The sequence below is a fragment of the Nicotiana sylvestris genome, chromosome 8, assembly GCF_000393655.2.
Source record: "Nicotiana sylvestris chromosome 8, ASM39365v2, whole genome shotgun sequence".
Taxonomy (NCBI): domain Eukaryota; kingdom Viridiplantae; phylum Streptophyta; class Magnoliopsida; order Solanales; family Solanaceae; genus Nicotiana; species Nicotiana sylvestris.
In genome coordinates this window covers 92,803,353-92,822,009 of record NC_091064.1, presented here as the reverse complement: position 1 = coordinate 92,822,009, position 18,657 = coordinate 92,803,353, and the positions used below count along the sequence as shown (strand labels likewise).

Genomic DNA, 18,657 nt, shown 5'->3' with positions numbered 1-18,657 from the left:
AGTATTAGAAGTCAGGCATCCACCTGGAGAACAAGGAAGAGCAGTTGAAGTACAGGCGTCCACCTGGAGAACAAGGAAGAGCAGTTGAAGTATCAAAAGTCAGGCGTCCACCTGGAGAACAAGGAAGAGCAGTTGAAGTATTAGAAGTCAGGCGTCCACCTGGAGAACAAGGAAGAGCAGTTGAAGTATTAGAAGTCAGGCGTCCACCTGGACAACAAGGAAGAGCAGTTGAAGTATTAGAAGTCAGGCGTCCACCTGGAGAACAAGGAAGAGCAGTTGAAGTATCATAAGTGAGGGGTCCACCTGGAGAACAAGGAAGAGCAGTTGAAGTATCAGAAGTCAGGCGTCCACCCGGAGAACAAGGAAGAGCAGTTGAAGTATCAGAAGTCAGGCGTCCACCTGAAGAACAAGGAAGAGCAGTTGAAGTATTAGAAGTCAGGCGTCCACCTGGAGAACAAGGAAGAGCGATGGAAGTATTAGAAGTCAGGCGTCCACCTGGAGAACAAGGAAGAGCAGTTGAAGTATTAGAATTCAGGCGTCCACCTGGAGAACAAGGAAGAGCACGTTGAAGTGTTAGAAGTCAGGCGTCCACCTGGAGAACGAGGAAAAGCAGTTGAAGTGTTAGAAGTCAGGCGTCCACCTGGAGAACAAGGAAGAGCAGTTGAAGTATTAGAAGTCAGGCGTCTACCTGGAGAACAAGGAATAGCGATGGAAGTATTAGAAGTCAGACGTCCACCTGGAGAACAAGGAAGAACAGTTGAAGTAATCAAGGTCAGGAGCCCCCCTGAAGAACAGAATGGCAGTTTATTTTGACATTGCGGGATGAAGTCAAAAGCCCGCCCATATAAGAAAGGAGCACACTTAGAGTCAATAAAGCAGAGGAGTCCAACCAAATCCCTAGCGGAAAACAACAAGAGTCCCAAACAGAGAAAGGGAATACGAGACACAATGAAAGGAAATGTGGAACAAGTGAGAAGCAAAGGATACCCAAGAGTCACCAAGACAACAAGAAACTCAAGGGCATGACCTAGATAAGATTTTGTAATTCATATACCATAGTCTAGTTTAGCTTTTTGTTTTTCCTTTAAAGCAGGGTGTAATAAGGAGGTCAGCAAGCAGTAAAAGCAGCACGCAACAGCAGTAACATCACAGTCCCATGGTAGTCCCAGCTACCAACACTTCTCGAACTACATTGACCTGATTCCTTTATAGCCAAGGATATGTAGGAAACCTTTGAAGCAGAGGTTCGGTCAAATCTTTCAAAAAATGCTTCCCACGGAGTATTCGAATAGGCAAAAATTGCTCGTATCCGCTCACTTTATCTTTGCACGAAAACTCTTCGAGTTTCCGCACAAAGAGGGGCAGCTATGAGCACGTGATTTTTGCCTCACGAAAACTACTCCAAAATAAATCAAAAAATAAAACAAAATTCTCTTAGTGTGCAATTTTTAGAATTTATGTGGCATTTATTAATTATTTGTGTTTTGTCCGTAAATGTTTACTTTGTTATAGTTGCATGCATATCTAGGATTTAATTATGCATTTAAGAATTGATTAAATTTAAAAAAAGAAAATCATAAAATGTGCATAGGTGTTTCTTGTCATTGTGTTGATTTTATTATTAAATAATATGTGTGTAATTTTTATTGATTTTTACAATTCATTTAGAATTTTTGTTTAATTTTTGAAAAAATGGAAAATAAGTCATAAAGGTGAAAAATCGGACCTGGACCGAAATCCAGGCCTAAACAAAAAATGACCCCCCCCCCACAGCCCAATCCAAATACCCCAGGTCCGGTCCAACTCAGGAATAAACCAAACGACGTCGTTTGGTCATCTTTCATCAAGGGCCGTTGGATTAAATCAATCCAACGGTTGAGATTCCATACCCATACCCATAACTCCCTACCCGACCCATTGCCCGGGCCGACCCATTCCCCAACTAAACCAAAACGACATCGTTCCTTTAAGTGGATAGATCCTGGCCATCTATTCTGCCTAATCTAACGGCCTAGATCAATCCATCCCTCCCCTATATAAGCCTCAAGTTCATACCCCGGCCCCCTAACTAAGCACTCCCCCCCCTCTCCTGTTCATCATCGTCTTCAGACGATACCCCCAAAACCCTAGCCGCCCTAACTCCCCCTCGCCTGAAACCCGGCGGCAACGACGCCGCCGGTCACCACCTTAACACCCCTGACCATCCTCTATCCAAATATGGTAACCACTGAGCTTGAATCTTCTTGGAGTTTCTCGAATCTTCATTTGAAGATTCGAGTCAAACTCATATCCAAACCCAACCGTCTCCGATGGTTTCCAAATCAACACCATAGCTTCCCCTAACTACCATCGTTATGGATCTGTTATTCGTTCACCTCGAATCACCTCACAGCATCTCGAATCTTCAATCGAAGATTCGAGTAAAACCTAACCCTACCCCAATGTACCCCAAACTCGCACCAGTTACTTGCCTAACCTCACTCGTAACCAAACCAAACTTGGTTTGGTTCAAATCTGACCAGAAACAGTTGAGCCCTAAACCAGACCTACAAGAACCCTAAAATCCCAAATTTTGGATTCTGCCCAAATTAAATAGAAGGTTGGAGTCTAATCGACCTTAATCGAAGTATTCTCAGTTGAGAATACTTCGACTAAGGTCTGTTTGATTTCAAAATGTCCGAATCAGAATTTCAAGGACTGGATCCGTATTGATTCTGTTATTAGGAGGTATTTTTATTCTTTCCTTTGTATTTATTTCCATCATTTATGTATCTGTTTATTTTCTATGATTTTGATTATTGTTAAGTCACACGGACTCTTTTATTTTTCAAAGGACCTTTTATTTGGTCCAATTATGTCTGTTATTTATAGTCGTCTTAACTATATGTGTTATAAATGGTGAAGTCGAGTCCTAAATTGCGTCGCTTATTTAATTCCTTGTTAGTCTATAAATTCGTCAATAACACTGTTTGATAGTTGCTTTGTTACTGATTTGTTTAAGAGTCAATTGTAATACGTAATCAATGAATCAAATAGGTCGTTCACATAAATTGAATCACTTGGCATCCTGTTGATATTAGTGTCCGAGTGGTATCATGTGTATTAGTGTTTAATCCCTTTTCTCTTAATTAGTCATCATCTTGCTGCATATAGTTCTGTTCAATGTGTTTACCATGTTCTGTATTTAAGAATTGCTTTGGTTTGCTCCCTGTATATATGCCAGTGGTCAATCTAGTTAATTCAATGTGATCATTTCCTGATTCATTGATCCCTATCTTGATACTGCTTGATCTGATTTGGTTATAGCTGTTTGAACAGATTGTAAAATCTGTTCTGATTTTGTATTAGGGGGCAGTAATTTTAGTTTTTTCAGAAGTAGTTAAGGGTAGTTTGGAGAAAAATAAACCACATGAATACTTGTTTGAGGGCTGCTGAATATTCAAACTTGTTAGTGGACTGATGTGAGACATTTCTGAGTGGGTTTGTGTAAAGATAATAGACAACTAATGGTAGGGTTCAATAATGTGTTTTGTTTAAAGAATACTGGGGAACAAAAGAAGATGGGAGTGCTGAAAATAAGGGAAAAAGTACCTTTAGTGGCTGATTGATTAGAAAGTCAGCCTTAGTGTTATTTGAGTGGAGATTTCTGATTTTAAAAGGAAAAGGGGTCCGGGCAGTAGGCTGCTAGAAGGAAAATAAGTTGTATAAAGAGGGGAGTGTTGAGACTGAGTTAAGAGGACTGGAGAGTGAAAAAAAGAGAACCAGATAGAGAGAAAGAAAAACAGAACTAAGAGAAAAAAAAATAAAAAGAGAAAAACTGAACAGAAACAAAAGAAAGAAAGGAAATCTGCATTTGAATCTGACAAATATAGAAAGAAAAAACAAAAAAATAGAAATAGAAAGAAACAGAAAAAGAGAATCAGATAGAGGGAAACAAATCTGAAACAGATAGAGAAGAAAGAAAGAAAATCTGAAACATTGTTTTCTTGAATCTGTCCATGTTTGTTTGTTGATATTGTTTGGTTTAAATCTGAAATTTTTTCTTAAATTTTTGTTACTGTTCGTCTGGTTTCACGGGTCTTGCTGTTTTGCTCAAACCTGCTGAGTTATTGGTATATTCTGCTGGTTTTGTTGCTGCTTCTACTGCTGAACTTTACCTCTTTTACCCTCATTTCCAGGTACATATCTGTAAACTCATGTCATGAAAGGCTTCCATATTGCAAGAAAAATGAAGTTTGGAATTATAATTATGTCTTCTACTCATTAAATTTATTAGTTTAAATTTCAGTTTGTTTCAGTTGGTTAATATAGTAGTATGCTTGACATGATGGCTATTAGTTAATCATTCCCTTTTGAAGTTCGTATAAGCGTTGTTATAATGTTATCTATTTCAGAATTTCATTAAGTATAGTTACGTTCGAATTATAAGATAGGGAACATGGCAGTAAGCTAGCCATTAATTAAATCTTGTGATTTCGTTGGTTAAGTATAGAATAGTATGGAAGTATCAAGAAATTACATTACTAGCATATCTTGTCAAAAAATTCGATTTTGTTTAAAGCTAGATTGATGTAAGTTGTGTGTGGTTCGTATATGGCGTGATAACGGTTACGTGTATAACCATAGGTGAAAGGTGAGTTGATATAGTCCGTTACAATGTTAGAATATTATGAATGGTTCAGACGTACAACTACGTTGCATGTGATGTCATTTTATTGAATCAATTGGTAGATTAGTTTTCTTTCTTAATAATAAATGGCCTAGTTATTTTGGGAATGCGATCAACTCATTTCTTAAAAATAATGTACAAAAATAATGTTGACGATTTTACAAAGTATAGACTTAGTATTTGTAAATAGCTTGCATAAGCCAAAAATTTGGTTCAATTTTACTTATCCTAAATTCAATCATCATGAGCAAATTAACCAAATAATCATACCTTTGGATTAAAAAACAAGTGGTGTAGAAGAAGGTTGGATTTATAAATTGTAACATTTTAAGTCAAAAATGTATAAATAGCATTCGCTTCAAATAGAAAAATGAAAATTCTTCAAAAAACATTAGTTTGTTTATCTAATTAAATCTTTCCGAATTTTGCATGTAATTCGCTTTTTTTAGTATACTAATACCATATCAACTAATAAAATGGTAAGTGTAGTTGCACGTTATTTGTTTTTATCATTAATTCTTTAAATTTGAATAGTCTTTGAGAGACATAACCCATACGTGTAAAATATAACTCACGGTCAACGCCTAATAAATTTTGAACTCTTTTTCAAGAAATTTGGAGGCATCCCAATCGGTGACTCTCCATGATTCTCACATTTAAAAATAGATGGATGCAATAAACATTTGTAAGGAATTTATATTACCATCAAGAATATTTTGCATAATTAGGGATGCGTTCGCGTGACCTGATTATACTTCTAAAGGCAATTCGGATTATGCGTTCGCGCAACTTCGAGCAAATTTTTAATAAAAGGGGTTCCTCGGAGGATGTTAAAATAATTTCATATAACCCGAGATGTGCAGTTCACTATTTAATAATACAAGGGTGACGATGTTCTTAATTTTATTTCGAACATATGATTTTTTTATATAACAAAAAATATAAAAATATTATCAATCTTATTGTGTACACGTATGCGTGACACGATTCTTTTATAAAAAATATATAATACGAATATACGTGCTAGTGATTCGTTTCAAAGAAGGGTCTATAATTATAAACAATCTAAGGCGGTAACGAAATCATGTAACAACAAAAAATGTATTTAGTAAATCGAGATAATTAAGCCAAGTATAAAAACAGTTAGGCAACCGTGCTAGAACCACGGAATTCGGGAATGCCTAACCCCTTCTCCCGAATTAACAGAATTCCTTACTCGAATTTCTGGTTCGCAGAATAACAAACAGAGTCATATTCTCCTCGATTCAGGGATTAAAACCGGTGACTTGGGACGCCTTAAAATTCCCAGGTGGCGACTCTGAAAGAAATAAACAAATTCCGTTTCGACTGTCCTTAAATTGGAGAAAACTCCTTCGCACCCCCGCCGGGGCGGAAAAAGGAGGTGTGACAGTATCTACCCTTTTTGCATACATAGTTACCTGCCCCTTTTTCACTAACCATCCCCAATAATTTATTACAAATTATTACAGCCCAGAATAAAGTAAAAAAATATATCAGAAAATATAAATAAAAGTACAACCAAAGGAGACACTGATTCAGAATTCATGTCTGAAATATGAGGTAAACAAACTCCATGAGATCATGATCCAAAGCCTTTCTCCCATTTGAGTGTGTCTAAATTCCCTAAGAGCCTCAAAGGGACTCCGGGCAATGCTCATACCCAAATGTATAATCAGATTAGGACAAGTCCAGTGTGGAAGGGCTAGCCCCCAAGTACCAAGTTCAGAGGGAACTCAAAGGGCCCCAAGGCAAGGCTCACAAGAGGGGGGCGGAACTTAAAGACTAAGAAAGTATGCAAGTGTAGAATAGAATGCTAAAGGGGAAAAGGAGAGGGAAACAACTACTAATAAACACACACATAGGGGGGTTCTGGGGAATGGGGAGATTGTAAAGAGCCTATTGCTTAGGCAAGGGCAGGCTTTAGGCATGCCTAGCAATGGAGGATGATAGCATACCCATAAGCCTGCTAGAACACACATTATTAGAGGCTAGGATCCCAGGGGATCAAGTTTAATTCATGGACAATAATTTGCATATTGCCATGCCGCAAACCTTAGCATGAACACATAGGGGGCAGGGGTTTGGGATTCATAACAGACAGGTAGAAAGAAATCAGTAGTGTTGAACCACACAGAAGCAGTAAGCAGATAGGGATACAAAAGCAGTAAATAAACACATTGTTGTGGTGCTAAAAAACTTAAATCAGGACATACCAGTTTCCAAAAAGCAAATAAAGAAATGCAGGCAGTAGGTCTTGTGAACAGGCCACAGTACAAGCAACAAGAGAGAATACTTTTGAGTATAATTGTAAGTTCAGAAAGACTACGAGTGATGGATGTTTTTGCTAATGAAAGAGTCGTGTATTTATAGTGTAAAAAACATGCAAAAATAATGTAAGAAAACAATTAAGGAACTAGATATCAATTAAAAATCAATCAATACAAGACTTCCTTTAATTAAGGAATTCAGACTTAAATGGTAAAAGTAATTTAATGAAAGAAATCAAATAAGCATCTTGTGCAAAGTAGGCAATTAGGGGTAAATACATAGGGGTTTAATTAAGGGAAGAATTTTGAAATACACGGTTAAAACAAATAAGGTAAGGATCAATCAGTATACAGTAAATCAAGGGGTCAGAGATTTGTGTAATCATTGGTCCATGAATGAACCAAGTCAGAAAAGCTAAGGAAAGTTTTTGACTCAAATCGAGTAACAAGGAAGTCAACAGACAAGGAACGAAATCAATCAAACTTATACAAAGGAAGTCAGAAATCAATAAAAATTGAAAGCCATTTTTAGAGGGAAGTTCAGCACATATAAAGAGCACACAAATATGCTAGGCTGAATTTAGGGCAAAGAAAAAACGTCATGCCATTGCAAAATCAGTAGGTAGTAGACTGTAAGATCATGGTAGTCACATAGGTTAGCAATGTAGAAGAGATTATATCAAATAGCATACAAAGGGTCCAGTATAAGGACCTTAGAAGAGTTTAGTAGAAAATCAGAATCGCTTCAAGAAAAAAAGATTTCAAGACTCAGTTCAGAGACTCGAAATAAGTCTAAAGGAGTTAGGGTTTCAGGTATCAAACAAGTTCAAGCAAATAATATAGCCAATGGCCTCAAAACTCGGATGAAACCCCAAATTCTAGGGTTTTTACCATCAATTGAGAGCAGAGATGAGAGGACAAGTAATCAAGGAAAAAGATACTAATAGAGACTGGTTCAGAGGTCTCAGAAAGGAACTGAGACCTTTGACATGCTCTTTCAGTAGCAGGAACTCAAGAGAAGCATAGTAAAAGAACAACATGCGACACACAGTAAAAAAACATAGTAGAAGAAACTAATAAGAAACCTAGTAGAAGAAACTAACAAGAACACAGTAGGAGAAACATATAAAGAAGCATAGTAGAAGAAACCCTAGATCGGAAAAAATAAAGGTTTTGAAAGCATAGTTTTGAAAGAAATATCACGAAATCGTTTAAAAGTTTAGGGAAAACATGGATCTAGAATAGATCTAAAGAAATCAGAAGAACCTCAAAAGCTAGGGTTTCAGCGGAACCGAAACGGTGAGAAAGGCTTAGATAGTCGTTGATCTAAGCAGGAGGAGACGAGGCCTGGCTCGAACAGATATGGCTTGTCGGAGGAAGGCCAGAGATGGCCATGGAAGTTGAATCAAGTAAGGTCTGGACCCAGCTTCTTCATGGTCAGGTCATGAGACTTCGGTAACCAAGCGTGGAGGAGCCATAGAAGGCTGGTGGGTGGTGAAACCACTATGGATTCAGGCAAGAAAATGACCGGAGAAGGTGAGTGAAGCTCATCAGAGCAGAAGGAGGGGAGGTTCTATAGAGAACCAGAGATAGAGATATAGAGATAAGAGTCGATTGAGTGAGGAATGAGAGGGGTTTTGGGGGGGGGAGGGGTCGTTTGGTTTAATTTGGTAAAAACGAATCTGGGCCATTGATCGAAATTGATCAACGGCCAAGATTTAATCCGGTAGGTTTGGGTAGATTTAGGGATTGGGCTTGGGTTTTTGGGTTGGTTTAATTAGGCGATTGGGTTGGTTTAATTTGGGTTGGGGTCTGTTTGATTTTAGGCTAAATTTGAAAGCCAAATTTGGCTACGAGATAAATAGCCCACTTTTCCCCTTTAATTTATAGAATAATAGTAAATAAATTTATGAAAACAAATTGAAAGCACTAAAATGGTTTATAATATATAATTATCAATTTAAAAATATAATAATATCCCATTTTATAAACATGGGACGAATTTAAACTTGAAAATGGCTAATATTGCAATTATGCAATTTTAACCTTAAAATACTAAATAAATTTGTAAAAAAAATATCTTAGATATATTTTAGTGTTAACATAAAACTCCAATAAATGAATCACCAAAATGATAATTTTGGGGATAACTATTGGGTTTTTCTTGATAAAATAGGAAAATAAATTAATTTAAAAATCTTTAAAAAATAATTAGGAAACAATAATGTAACCTTGGGATATAGTTATATATGCATATATAGGCTATTTTGAAGGTATTTTGCATATTTAAAAATACAAGAAAAAATTGGGTATCAACAGCTGTCCCTCTTTACCCGAGAAGGATGAAAGAGTTGTCGGGTAAAGATATGATGGCCAATTTTGACCGAACGAAGTGGTTTGAAGAGGTTGGCCGTGCTATGGCTCCTGAGATGCCTACATATCCCTAGTCTTATAGAAATTAGGCCATATGTAGTTCAGGATCCGTCGGCGAAATATGCCGATGGAGACCTTTTCAAGAACGGACGCAATATTCAGGTCGGGATGAATGGTTAAGGTCTAATAGGGCTACGAGAACTGGAGCGGGATCGCTCCTGCTGAGATAGACATTGTTTGCCGGTTTACCTGCAAATGAGCAATACAAGCATATATTGTGCATAAATTTAAACGTGATGCAAGTTCCCGTCGAACCATGAATGTTGTCTTTGGACGGTTAGGATGACGTCCTCAGACAATGATGTCCCGGGCCATGAAGCGTATGATAAAGGATTCATAGGCCATGAAATGATGCTCTCGAGCTATGAGAATGATGCCTCCGAACTATGATGCCTTTGAATAATGATATGCAAAAGATAAAAGGGGGTCCTCAGGCCATGACATGGCGTTCTCGGGCTATGAAAATGGTGCCTCCGAACAATGACGCCTTGGGACAATTTGGCGATCTTTCAGCACATGCAATGCAACATTTGGCGATCTTTCAGCCAATGCAAATGTGAATAAGGTGGCAATCTTTCAGCCTATGAGATGCAGTATTTGGCGATCTTTCAGCCCATGCAATACAGTAGGTGGCGATCTTTCAGCCAAAACAAATGTGAATAAGGTGGCAATCTTTCAGCCCATGAGATGCAGTATGTAAATAAGGTGGTGATCTTTCAGCCATGCATAATGTAGATAAGGTGGCGATCTTTCAGCCATGCAGGACGTAAATAAGGTGGCGATCTTTCAGCTACGCAAGACGTAAATAAGGTGGCGTTCTTTAAGCCATGCAGAATGTAAATAAGGTGGCAATCTTCCAGCCATGCAGGACGTAAATAAGGTGGCGATCTTTCAGCCATGCAGAATGTAGATGGAGACAGTGTTTAGTCTCGGAAGGCAGAATGGTAGCCTTATGCAATGCATAAAATGCAGATGGAGATAGTGTTTAGTCTCGAAAGGCAAAATGGTAGTCTTATGCAATGCAGAAAATGCAGATAGAGATAGTGTTTAGTTTCGAAAGGCAGAATGGTAGCCTTATGTAATGCAGGAATAAAAATAAAATGGCAAATGGTAATAGAGTTTCTTAGCTGATAGCAGGTTGCGACATTGTGACTACTGGGGACGTTGCGATATAGGGAATATCGTCGGCGTGCGTGGATAGCAAATGATGGTAAACGCGAACAATTCTAAGAGTTGTATTCCTTAGCAATGTTTATCTCGTGAATGTATAGCATGTCGGATGCTTTCACAATCCAAATGTCTGCATCCAAAGAAAAATCGTGAGTTTTGTAGAAGGGAGGTTAGTTTGCATCCCTGCTGGCCTAGTCCGACCTGTTCGGCTTTGATCTGGTGATACGGTATGTATCATTGGGGTAGCATTGCTGAACAAAGTGATTTCGATAATAAACATGCATGAGTTTTTAAAAATATGACATAAGTACATAAATAGGTTTTTAGATGAATCGACAATTGTGACGTGGTTCAGGACATTGCAACCTCTCCTGCTTCGGAATTTTAAGGGTCCTCCTCAAATTCTGCCCCAGTTTAATAGGTTGATGTTTCTGATGGCTGCTTGCGATGACTGGCTAAAATTACTTCGGAATTTTGAGGGTCCTTCTCAAAACTCTGCCCTAGTTTCCAATTACGGGGGAAATGAAAATTTTCTTGAATTGTGACCGAACCCATAAGGCTGCCTACGTATCCCCTCTTAAATGGGAATCTGGTCAGACGTAGTTCAAATTACATCATATGGAAAAGCACATAGATTACACATAGTATCGCTTGACTGCATCTGAATTGATCGGCTTTGGCGAGACTTCTCCGTCCATTTCCGCAAGTATGAGGGGTCCTCCTATTCGAATCCAGCTCTGCTCACGAGTCCCCAAGGATTCTGACCTTGATCTATCCTTCTGTCATTTCGGGGTATGTTACGCCTTGGGGCGTTTCTTCTATCTTCGGTGTATGGCTGGTACCTTTCCTTGTTTGGCCTTGGTTCCTTTGCCAGAAGCCTCCTAAGATATACTGAGCCCAAGGGAACTCCTAGATGGTCGTCCTCGACTCTGATCTTTGATTAGTATCGGTTGTGGACATCCAACCAAGTTACGGTAGGATATTTAACCAAATTCTACTTCAACTGCTTCGAAGCCATCAAGCTTCATTCGTTCAAACCTTGAGTGAAGTCTTGCACTACCCAGACATCAAAGACTGGTGGTAATTCCATTCGCACTATTTGGAATCGAGATACAAAACTCCCGCAGCATCTCGTTTTCTCTTTGTTTGATTTTGAAGACGTTAGATTTCCTTGTAGCCACCTTAATGGCACCGGCATGTGCCTTTATGAATGAATCTGCCGGCATGGCAAATGAGTCTATCAAATTCGGAGCTAGGTTGTGATACCAAATCATTGCTCCTTTCGAAAGTGTTTCTCCAAACCTTTTTAGCAGGACAGATTCGATCTCGTCGTCCTTTAGGTCGTTGCCCTTTACCGCACAAGTGTAAGTAGTGACGTGCTCGTTGGGGTCCGAGGTTCCGTTGTACTTCGAAAGATCGGGCATTCTGAATTTCTTCAGGATGGGCTTTGGGGCGACATTTTGTGGGAATGGCTTCTGTACGAATTTCTTTGAATCTACACCCTTCAGGATCGGGGGTGCGCCCGGAATTTGATCGACCCTTGAATTGTAGGTCCCCATCTTTTTGTCATTAGCTTCTATCATCTTTTGACCCGACTCAATACTCTTTGAGAGGTCCTCGAGCATCTTCATAATAGCGGGGTCAGCTGCTGACCGTTATTGCTCGACTTTCCGATACCTGCTCGGCTCGAGGAGCTATTTCCAGTGCTGCAGTGCTTGGAGGATTTTGGTGGCTTTGCAGTTGAGCAATTGCTAGCTGTTGTGTCTGCAACATTTCAAAAATGACGTGAAGGCTAACCTGTTGTTCCTCCTGAACTGGGTTTTCTAAGCCTCTTGTTGGTCTTCTTGGCATATACTCTTGTTGGTGTGGGAGCTTATATCGACGTGTTGGGCATTGTGTGAGGCCACATCCACGGGGATTGGCTCTGGTGCATCCTTAGGGTTTCGAGGTGGTACATCGAGCCTGGAGCAGCTATACCATTCTCTCCATGATCTTCAAGATATTCGTTTTCATATGAATTTACTGAGTTAGACATTTTGACATAAAATTAAAGATTCTTGGACAAGAAAAAAGTGTGGAAGGTAACTTGCGTTATGTAGTAAACCAGCAAGAAAACAATCACTATTATTTTTAGCCTCACGATGGGCGCCAAACTGTTTACCTTGAAAATGGTAATTATAATTAGATTTGATTTTGTTGTTCTAAAAATACGTAATTTATTTTTATGCTGGTTGTTAGGCAATAGATGCTAAGTGTGATACAAGAAAATAAGATAAGAGCTTGAGGGCAGTATGTTAAGCAAATCGAGTGCCTGAGAATCGGAGCCTCGAGCTAGCCTATATGGGGCCTCGAGGTCGAGCTAAGAGTTAGGCTATGAATGACCAATGAAGGACTAACAATTATAAGAGCTTTGACAAGAGCTCTTTATGATCAATAACGAGTAATAAATCAAGAACAATTAATGAAACACAATAAATGTAAGCAATAAATGTAAGTAATAGAATCAAGGGAGAATGTGTTTTAGTTAGAAAGAAGAGAATGTTCTTGTATTCAATGTTGTGTTTTTACAAAATGATAAGGGTCCCCACTATATATGAGGGGGAATCCCAACATAGTACAAATACATTTATTACAAGGTATGAGGCTGGTACAACCATTTAATGCCACAGTACAAGTTTGCAGCTTTGATCACGTGCCTTGGGAACTTCTCGTTTGTCCATCATAGCCATCGATTTGCACTGCCTCGAGGTCGAACACTGAGATCCTCGGGGTCAAACCTTAGACTCTCCCAAGGGGACGGTCTTATGAAGCGCCATAATGACCCTAAAGTCGGACTCTCCGATTTTAGTCATATACACTAGTAAAACTTCTATTGGAAATATTGATCCTAGTCCAGATTAGCTAGATTTGTTATACTAGTTTTTTTATATTGGGCCAGGCCTACATTAGTTGTAATTATTCTTTACTTCTTTTTCATTAGTATTATATAGTTGGGTCGGGTCCCATATAAGGAGACCCAAGAGGTCTAATACAAATAACTTGTACATTTTATATTTTTACAGATGAAAGAAAGCTTCTTTTCACTCTCTCGACTATAGTAAACACTAGCATAATTTCCATCAATTTCATCTCATTTCCGCTTTCAACATGGTATCAGAGCCCGGAATCTCCTAGATCTGGTTGTCCTCTATCATCTGAAGTTACCCAATAAGAGTTTCACTGGCATTTTCGTTTGATCGGAGAATTTTGTTTCTTCGTCTCGTCATTTTTCATTTTTTGTGAGATTGCTTGAGTTTGTTGTTCGGTTTTGGGTTGTCTATCTCCGGCTGGTCTCTGAGGTCTGAGGTCCAAATTTCTGGTTGAAACAATGTATCTCAGCATTCAACCTTGCCTAATATTGAAGTCGTCGTTCTTCTAGATGTTTGGAGCATATCTGGGTAAATTCTTTTCATTTCAAGGTCGTACTCTTCCTGTTGCGAAGAATTGTGGTATATTCCTTACTTTTGTTTATTGTTTTCATCTTCGATTGCATGCCTTAGGGTTTATCAAAAAAAATTAGAAATCGACATTTCGTGTGGTTGAGTCTTCCTATTTTTGAGAGTTTTGTCTGATGGCTATCTCGTCGGGTACCTCCTCTTCTGTGGATAATTCTACTCCTGCTGAACATACTGCTACTAGTCATCTTCCTTTTCATCCTAATGATTATATGTACCCATGCCACCCTCTATATGTGCATTCTTCTGACCACTTAGGTTCTTCTTTGGTCACTGAGCCTTTTGATGGCTCGTTTTATGGGAGTTGGTGAAGGTCTATTTTAGTGGCTTTATCCATTAGGAACAAGCTGGAATTCATTCATGGAACCTCTAAGAGACCTCCATAAGGGTTTCATCTTCTTTGCCAATGGAAGAGATGCAATGATTTAGTTGTTGCGTGGCTGATTTACTCTGTGACCAAGGAACTTCATCGTATTGTTGTCTATTCTAAGTTTGCAAAAGACATTTGGAAGGAACTTGAGACCAGATATGGGAAAGTTGATGGGGCCAGGGTCTTTGAGTTAAAAAAGGAGGTGGCTCATATCTCTCAGGGTGCCCTTGATATTCCTTCCTACTTCAACAAACTCAAACAACTTTGGGATGAATTGGCCTCTCTCTCTCTGCCAGTTCTGATGATAAGTGCACCTGTGGAGGCAATCTTAGTCTGAGAAAAAACAAAAGGTCTATCAGTTCCTCATGGGGCTCAATGACACTTATGTTCAAGTCAGAAGTAACATATTGATGATCAAGCCCCTGCCTTCCATTGACACAGTCTACAATATTCTTCTAAGTGATGAGAAATAAAGGCATGTGTCTATTGGCTCTTATTTTTCCTCAAAATCAGCTTTCTTCAATCCTGGGTCTTTTAAGCAGCCTTACACTCCGAGGGTGAGTTTTGAAAATCAAAGGGCTGCAATCACTTGCAAATACTGTAAGAAGCCTGGTCATAACATTTATAAGTGCTACAAGCTCCATAGCTATCCACCAAATTTCAAATTCTCTAAGACTGCTAGTCCCAGGAAAGCTTTAGCACATAGTGCAGCTGATTCATCTGCATCTCAGGTATGTGTGTCTCATTCCAATGGTGGTGTTGTCCCAGTTGGTATCTCTGATTCTTCTTCTGTTTCCTGGCCTGACAAAGGACCAATGTTCTAAGCTGATACAACTCTTGCAACAAACTCATGTCACTCCTGATTCTTTTCAGTCACTCATGGCTTCTGCACATTTTGCTGGTAGGATAGATACTCATAGTGTTCTTCTTAAGCCTGCTTTGTTTTCACAAGTTAGTATTTCTGATTGGATCATTGATTCTGAGGCATCTAACCATATGACCTCTCTCAAATCTCTCCTCTTCAATGTTCAACCTCTTACTATTACTTGTCTTGTTTTTCTCCCAAATGGTTACAAAGTTAAAGTTACAAACTCTCGATCCTTAACTTTGTTTCATAATTTCACTCTTCACAATGTCCTTTATGTTCCTAGCTTTCACTACAATCTAATTTCAGTTCATAATTTGGTTGATCAGTTTGATGGCATTGCACAGTTTACTAAAGTTTTATGTATATTACAGGGCTCTTCTTTGAAGAAGCCTCTAGCTTTTGGTAAACTGGACAATAGGCTCTACAAGCTGCAAGTACCCATGTTTAGGCCTGATAACTATGTTTCAAATTTTGTTTTTTCTTCTGCATGTATTGTTTCTGGTAGTTCTGTTGTTTCCTCTTGTAATTCTGCACCTACCGTTCCTAATAAAATGGATATAATTTGGCATTTTAGACTTGGTCACATACCATTTTCTAGAATGAAGGGAATTTCTTTTCTTAGTCCTTGTCTCTCCTCTAAACAATTATTTCCTTGTCATGTATGTCCTTTGGCTAGGCAAACCAGACTCAATTTCCCCGATAGCACCATTAACTATACTGCTCCTTTTCAATTGATTCACATTGACACTTGGGGCCCTTACCATTCTTCTACTTCCCATGGTTCCAAATATTTCCTTACCATTGTGGATGATTATTCTTGAGCGACTTGGACCCATTTGATGGGTGCTAAGAGCAATGCTTTTTATCTACTCAAAGCTTTCATTGTTATGGTTGAAACTCATTTCCATACTCATGTTCAAACAGTTATAAGTGACAATGATTTTGAATTAGGATCTAGTACTATTGGCTCTAAGTTCTTTTCAGACAAGGGTATAATTCATCAGACCATTTGTCCTCATACTCCACAACAAAATGGTATTGTGGAGAGAACGCATAGACATTTACTTGAAATTGAATTCCAATCCAAACTTCCAATTTATTTCTTGGGTGATTGCATCTTAACTGCCACCTATCTCATTAACAGATTCCCTTCTCCCCTATTACAACACAAAACTCCTTTTGAATTGCTTTATGGTTCACCTCCATCTTATGGCCATCTTAGGACTTTTTGTTGTTTGTGTTATGCTACTATTCCTAGAGTCCTTAGAGATAAGTTTGATCCCAGGTATGTTCCTTGTATTTTTCTGGGGTATCCCTTTGCTAAAAAGGGGTTACAAATTGTATAAACTTGTCTGCTAGTCTTGTTTTGTTTCAAGGGATATTCAGTTTCATGAACATATCTTTCCCTTCTCCTCTAACACTTCCTCTTTTCCTTCTATGTTTACCTCTTCTCCATCTTTTCCTACTGATCTCCATCCTATCTCATGTCCTGGTCCTTCTCCTTCTTTTCCGTCTCTTTAATCTTCCGTTGTTCCTCCTACCTCCTCTCTTTTGCCTCATTCTGACTCTCAAACCTCATCTCCTCCTATTGTTGCTCCTGTCAAGAAGTCCTCCAGGCCTCATAATCCTCCAAGCTATCTTAAAGACTATGTTTGTTCCCTTCCTTCCTCTTCTCCTTCTTCCTCCCTTTCAGCTTCCTCTTCTTCTCAACCTTTTGGCTGAACCTGCGACTTATTCTCAGGCTGCTTGTATACCTGAGTGGCAGGAAGCCATGACCAAGGAATTTTAAGCTTTGGAGGCTAATGGCACTTGGTCCATTGTTGAGCTTCCTCCAGGCAAGAAACTCATTGGTTGCAAGTGGGTGTATAAGGTCAAACAAAAGGCAGATAGGAGCATTGAGATATATAAGGCTAGATTGGGGGGCACTCAGGTTGAAAGTATTGATTTTCATGAAACCTTTTCACCTGTTGTGAAAATGTCCACCATCAAGACCCTGATTGTTGTTGCTATTAAGAAGCATTGGCCCATGTTTCAGTTGGATGTCAACAGTACCTTCTTACATGGTGACCTTGATAAGGAAGTTTTTATGAAGTTGCCTCCTAGTTACATTGTTTCTTGTCCCTCCTCTTCTGGGCAGTTGGTTTGCAAATTGTAGAAATCCCTTTATGGTTGTAAGCACGTAATTTTTGACCGACGCAACTTTTAAAAGTAGTATTTTTTAAAATATTTACTTATTTTAATTATAATAGGATTTAGCCTATTTTTCACTTTTAGTCTAATAGTAGAACATAAAATTCGAAAATACAAAAATATTTTCAATTTTATCTTTTATCTTTCTATTTAAGTTAAGGCCATTAGTCTTTTGTAGTAATATTAATCTAAGTTTCCTATCATTCTAATTAACATCTCTCTGCTTTCATTTTAATATATAATCTTTGAAAACTGATGGTTTCATATCAATATAAATTTTATGTTAATTAAAGTCAATTACTAGTATTCTAGTAGTATTTTGCTAGTTATTTTTAGTTTTTGAGCCCAATTTGGAAGCCCAACACGACCTAACCCATTACCCCTTCTTCTTTAACCTTACACCCTAACCTTTCTTCTGAATCTAGACTACCAATACCTAAAACCCTAGACCATAAGAACCTGCCGCCGTCGCAACTCCACCCCCACCACCAAGCAACAGCCGCCGCATCTCCCTTTCCCACCATCTCCTATGCCAAAAAACCACCCTCTCCAATACTAGACCCCTCGTCTCACCTTCTTCTTCTTCTTCACCAAACACAAACCCTAGGAACACATCTCAGAACACAGCCACTGCCCGCCAGCTAGCCTCCCACGTAGCAGTGCCATTCTTCTTGCTTCATCTCCAACCTCTCCAACACCAACCATCCGCAACCTGACTCGCCGCAAACCAACCTTGCCTCCCTTCATGATTTCTTCTCAAAGCCTTCCGATTTTCTGTCATACAGCTCACACGCACACGCAGTCACATATAGGAAGGAAAATGGCTTCTGTTGCTGATTTCTAAGGTAAAGAAAAAATGAAAATGGCAGCTTCTTCTCTACTTAGCCACCTCTTCTGCCTCCAACACTGATAGTACTTTTGTACAACTCCGGTTCTTGAGTCGCCGGAAGATTTCACATCAGCCAGAGTTTGATTTGAATAGACTGATATTCGTTGGAGTTTGTTTGAGGTTTCGTTCAGATTTTTGTTCGTGTTTGAATTCTCGTTGTCGTCGAGGTTTTTTCGGTCCGGGTTTCTATTTATACAGCATCGCTATAACTGACAAATCTATTTGAGGTCTTTTTCCCACCCCTTTCTTTAATTAATGCATGATGTTTTGGTGTTCTGTTTAGTTC

At 38.8% G+C, this 18,657-nt stretch overlaps 1 protein-coding gene across 1 annotated transcript; it reads left to right on the top strand.

The window, feature by feature from the left end:
- The first annotated feature begins 15,303 nt into the window (after positions 1–15,303).
- Positions 15,304–17,447, top strand: LOC138875386 (uncharacterized). The gene is made up of 5 exons (XM_070154212.1): positions 15,304–15,814; positions 16,217–16,327; positions 16,437–16,577; positions 16,669–17,040; positions 17,128–17,447. The coding sequence occupies exons 1-5, from the start codon at positions 15,304–15,306 to the stop codon at positions 17,445–17,447; spliced, it is 1,455 nt and encodes a 484-aa protein (XP_070010313.1).
- The last annotated feature ends 1,210 nt before the right edge of the window (positions 17,448–18,657 follow it).

Coding starts and splice junctions, on each gene's coding strand:
- LOC138875386 (XM_070154212.1), top strand. CDS start 15,304: ATGGCTTCTGCACATTTTGCTGGTAGGATAGATACTCATAGTGTTCTT. Junction 15,815..16,216: donor TAGTTCTGTTGTTTCCTCTT/GTAATTCTGCAC, acceptor ATGTTCAAACAG/TTATAAGTGACAATGATTTT. Junction 16,328..16,436: donor TCATACTCCACAACAAAATG/GTATTGTGGAGA, acceptor TCTCATTAACAG/ATTCCCTTCTCCCCTATTAC.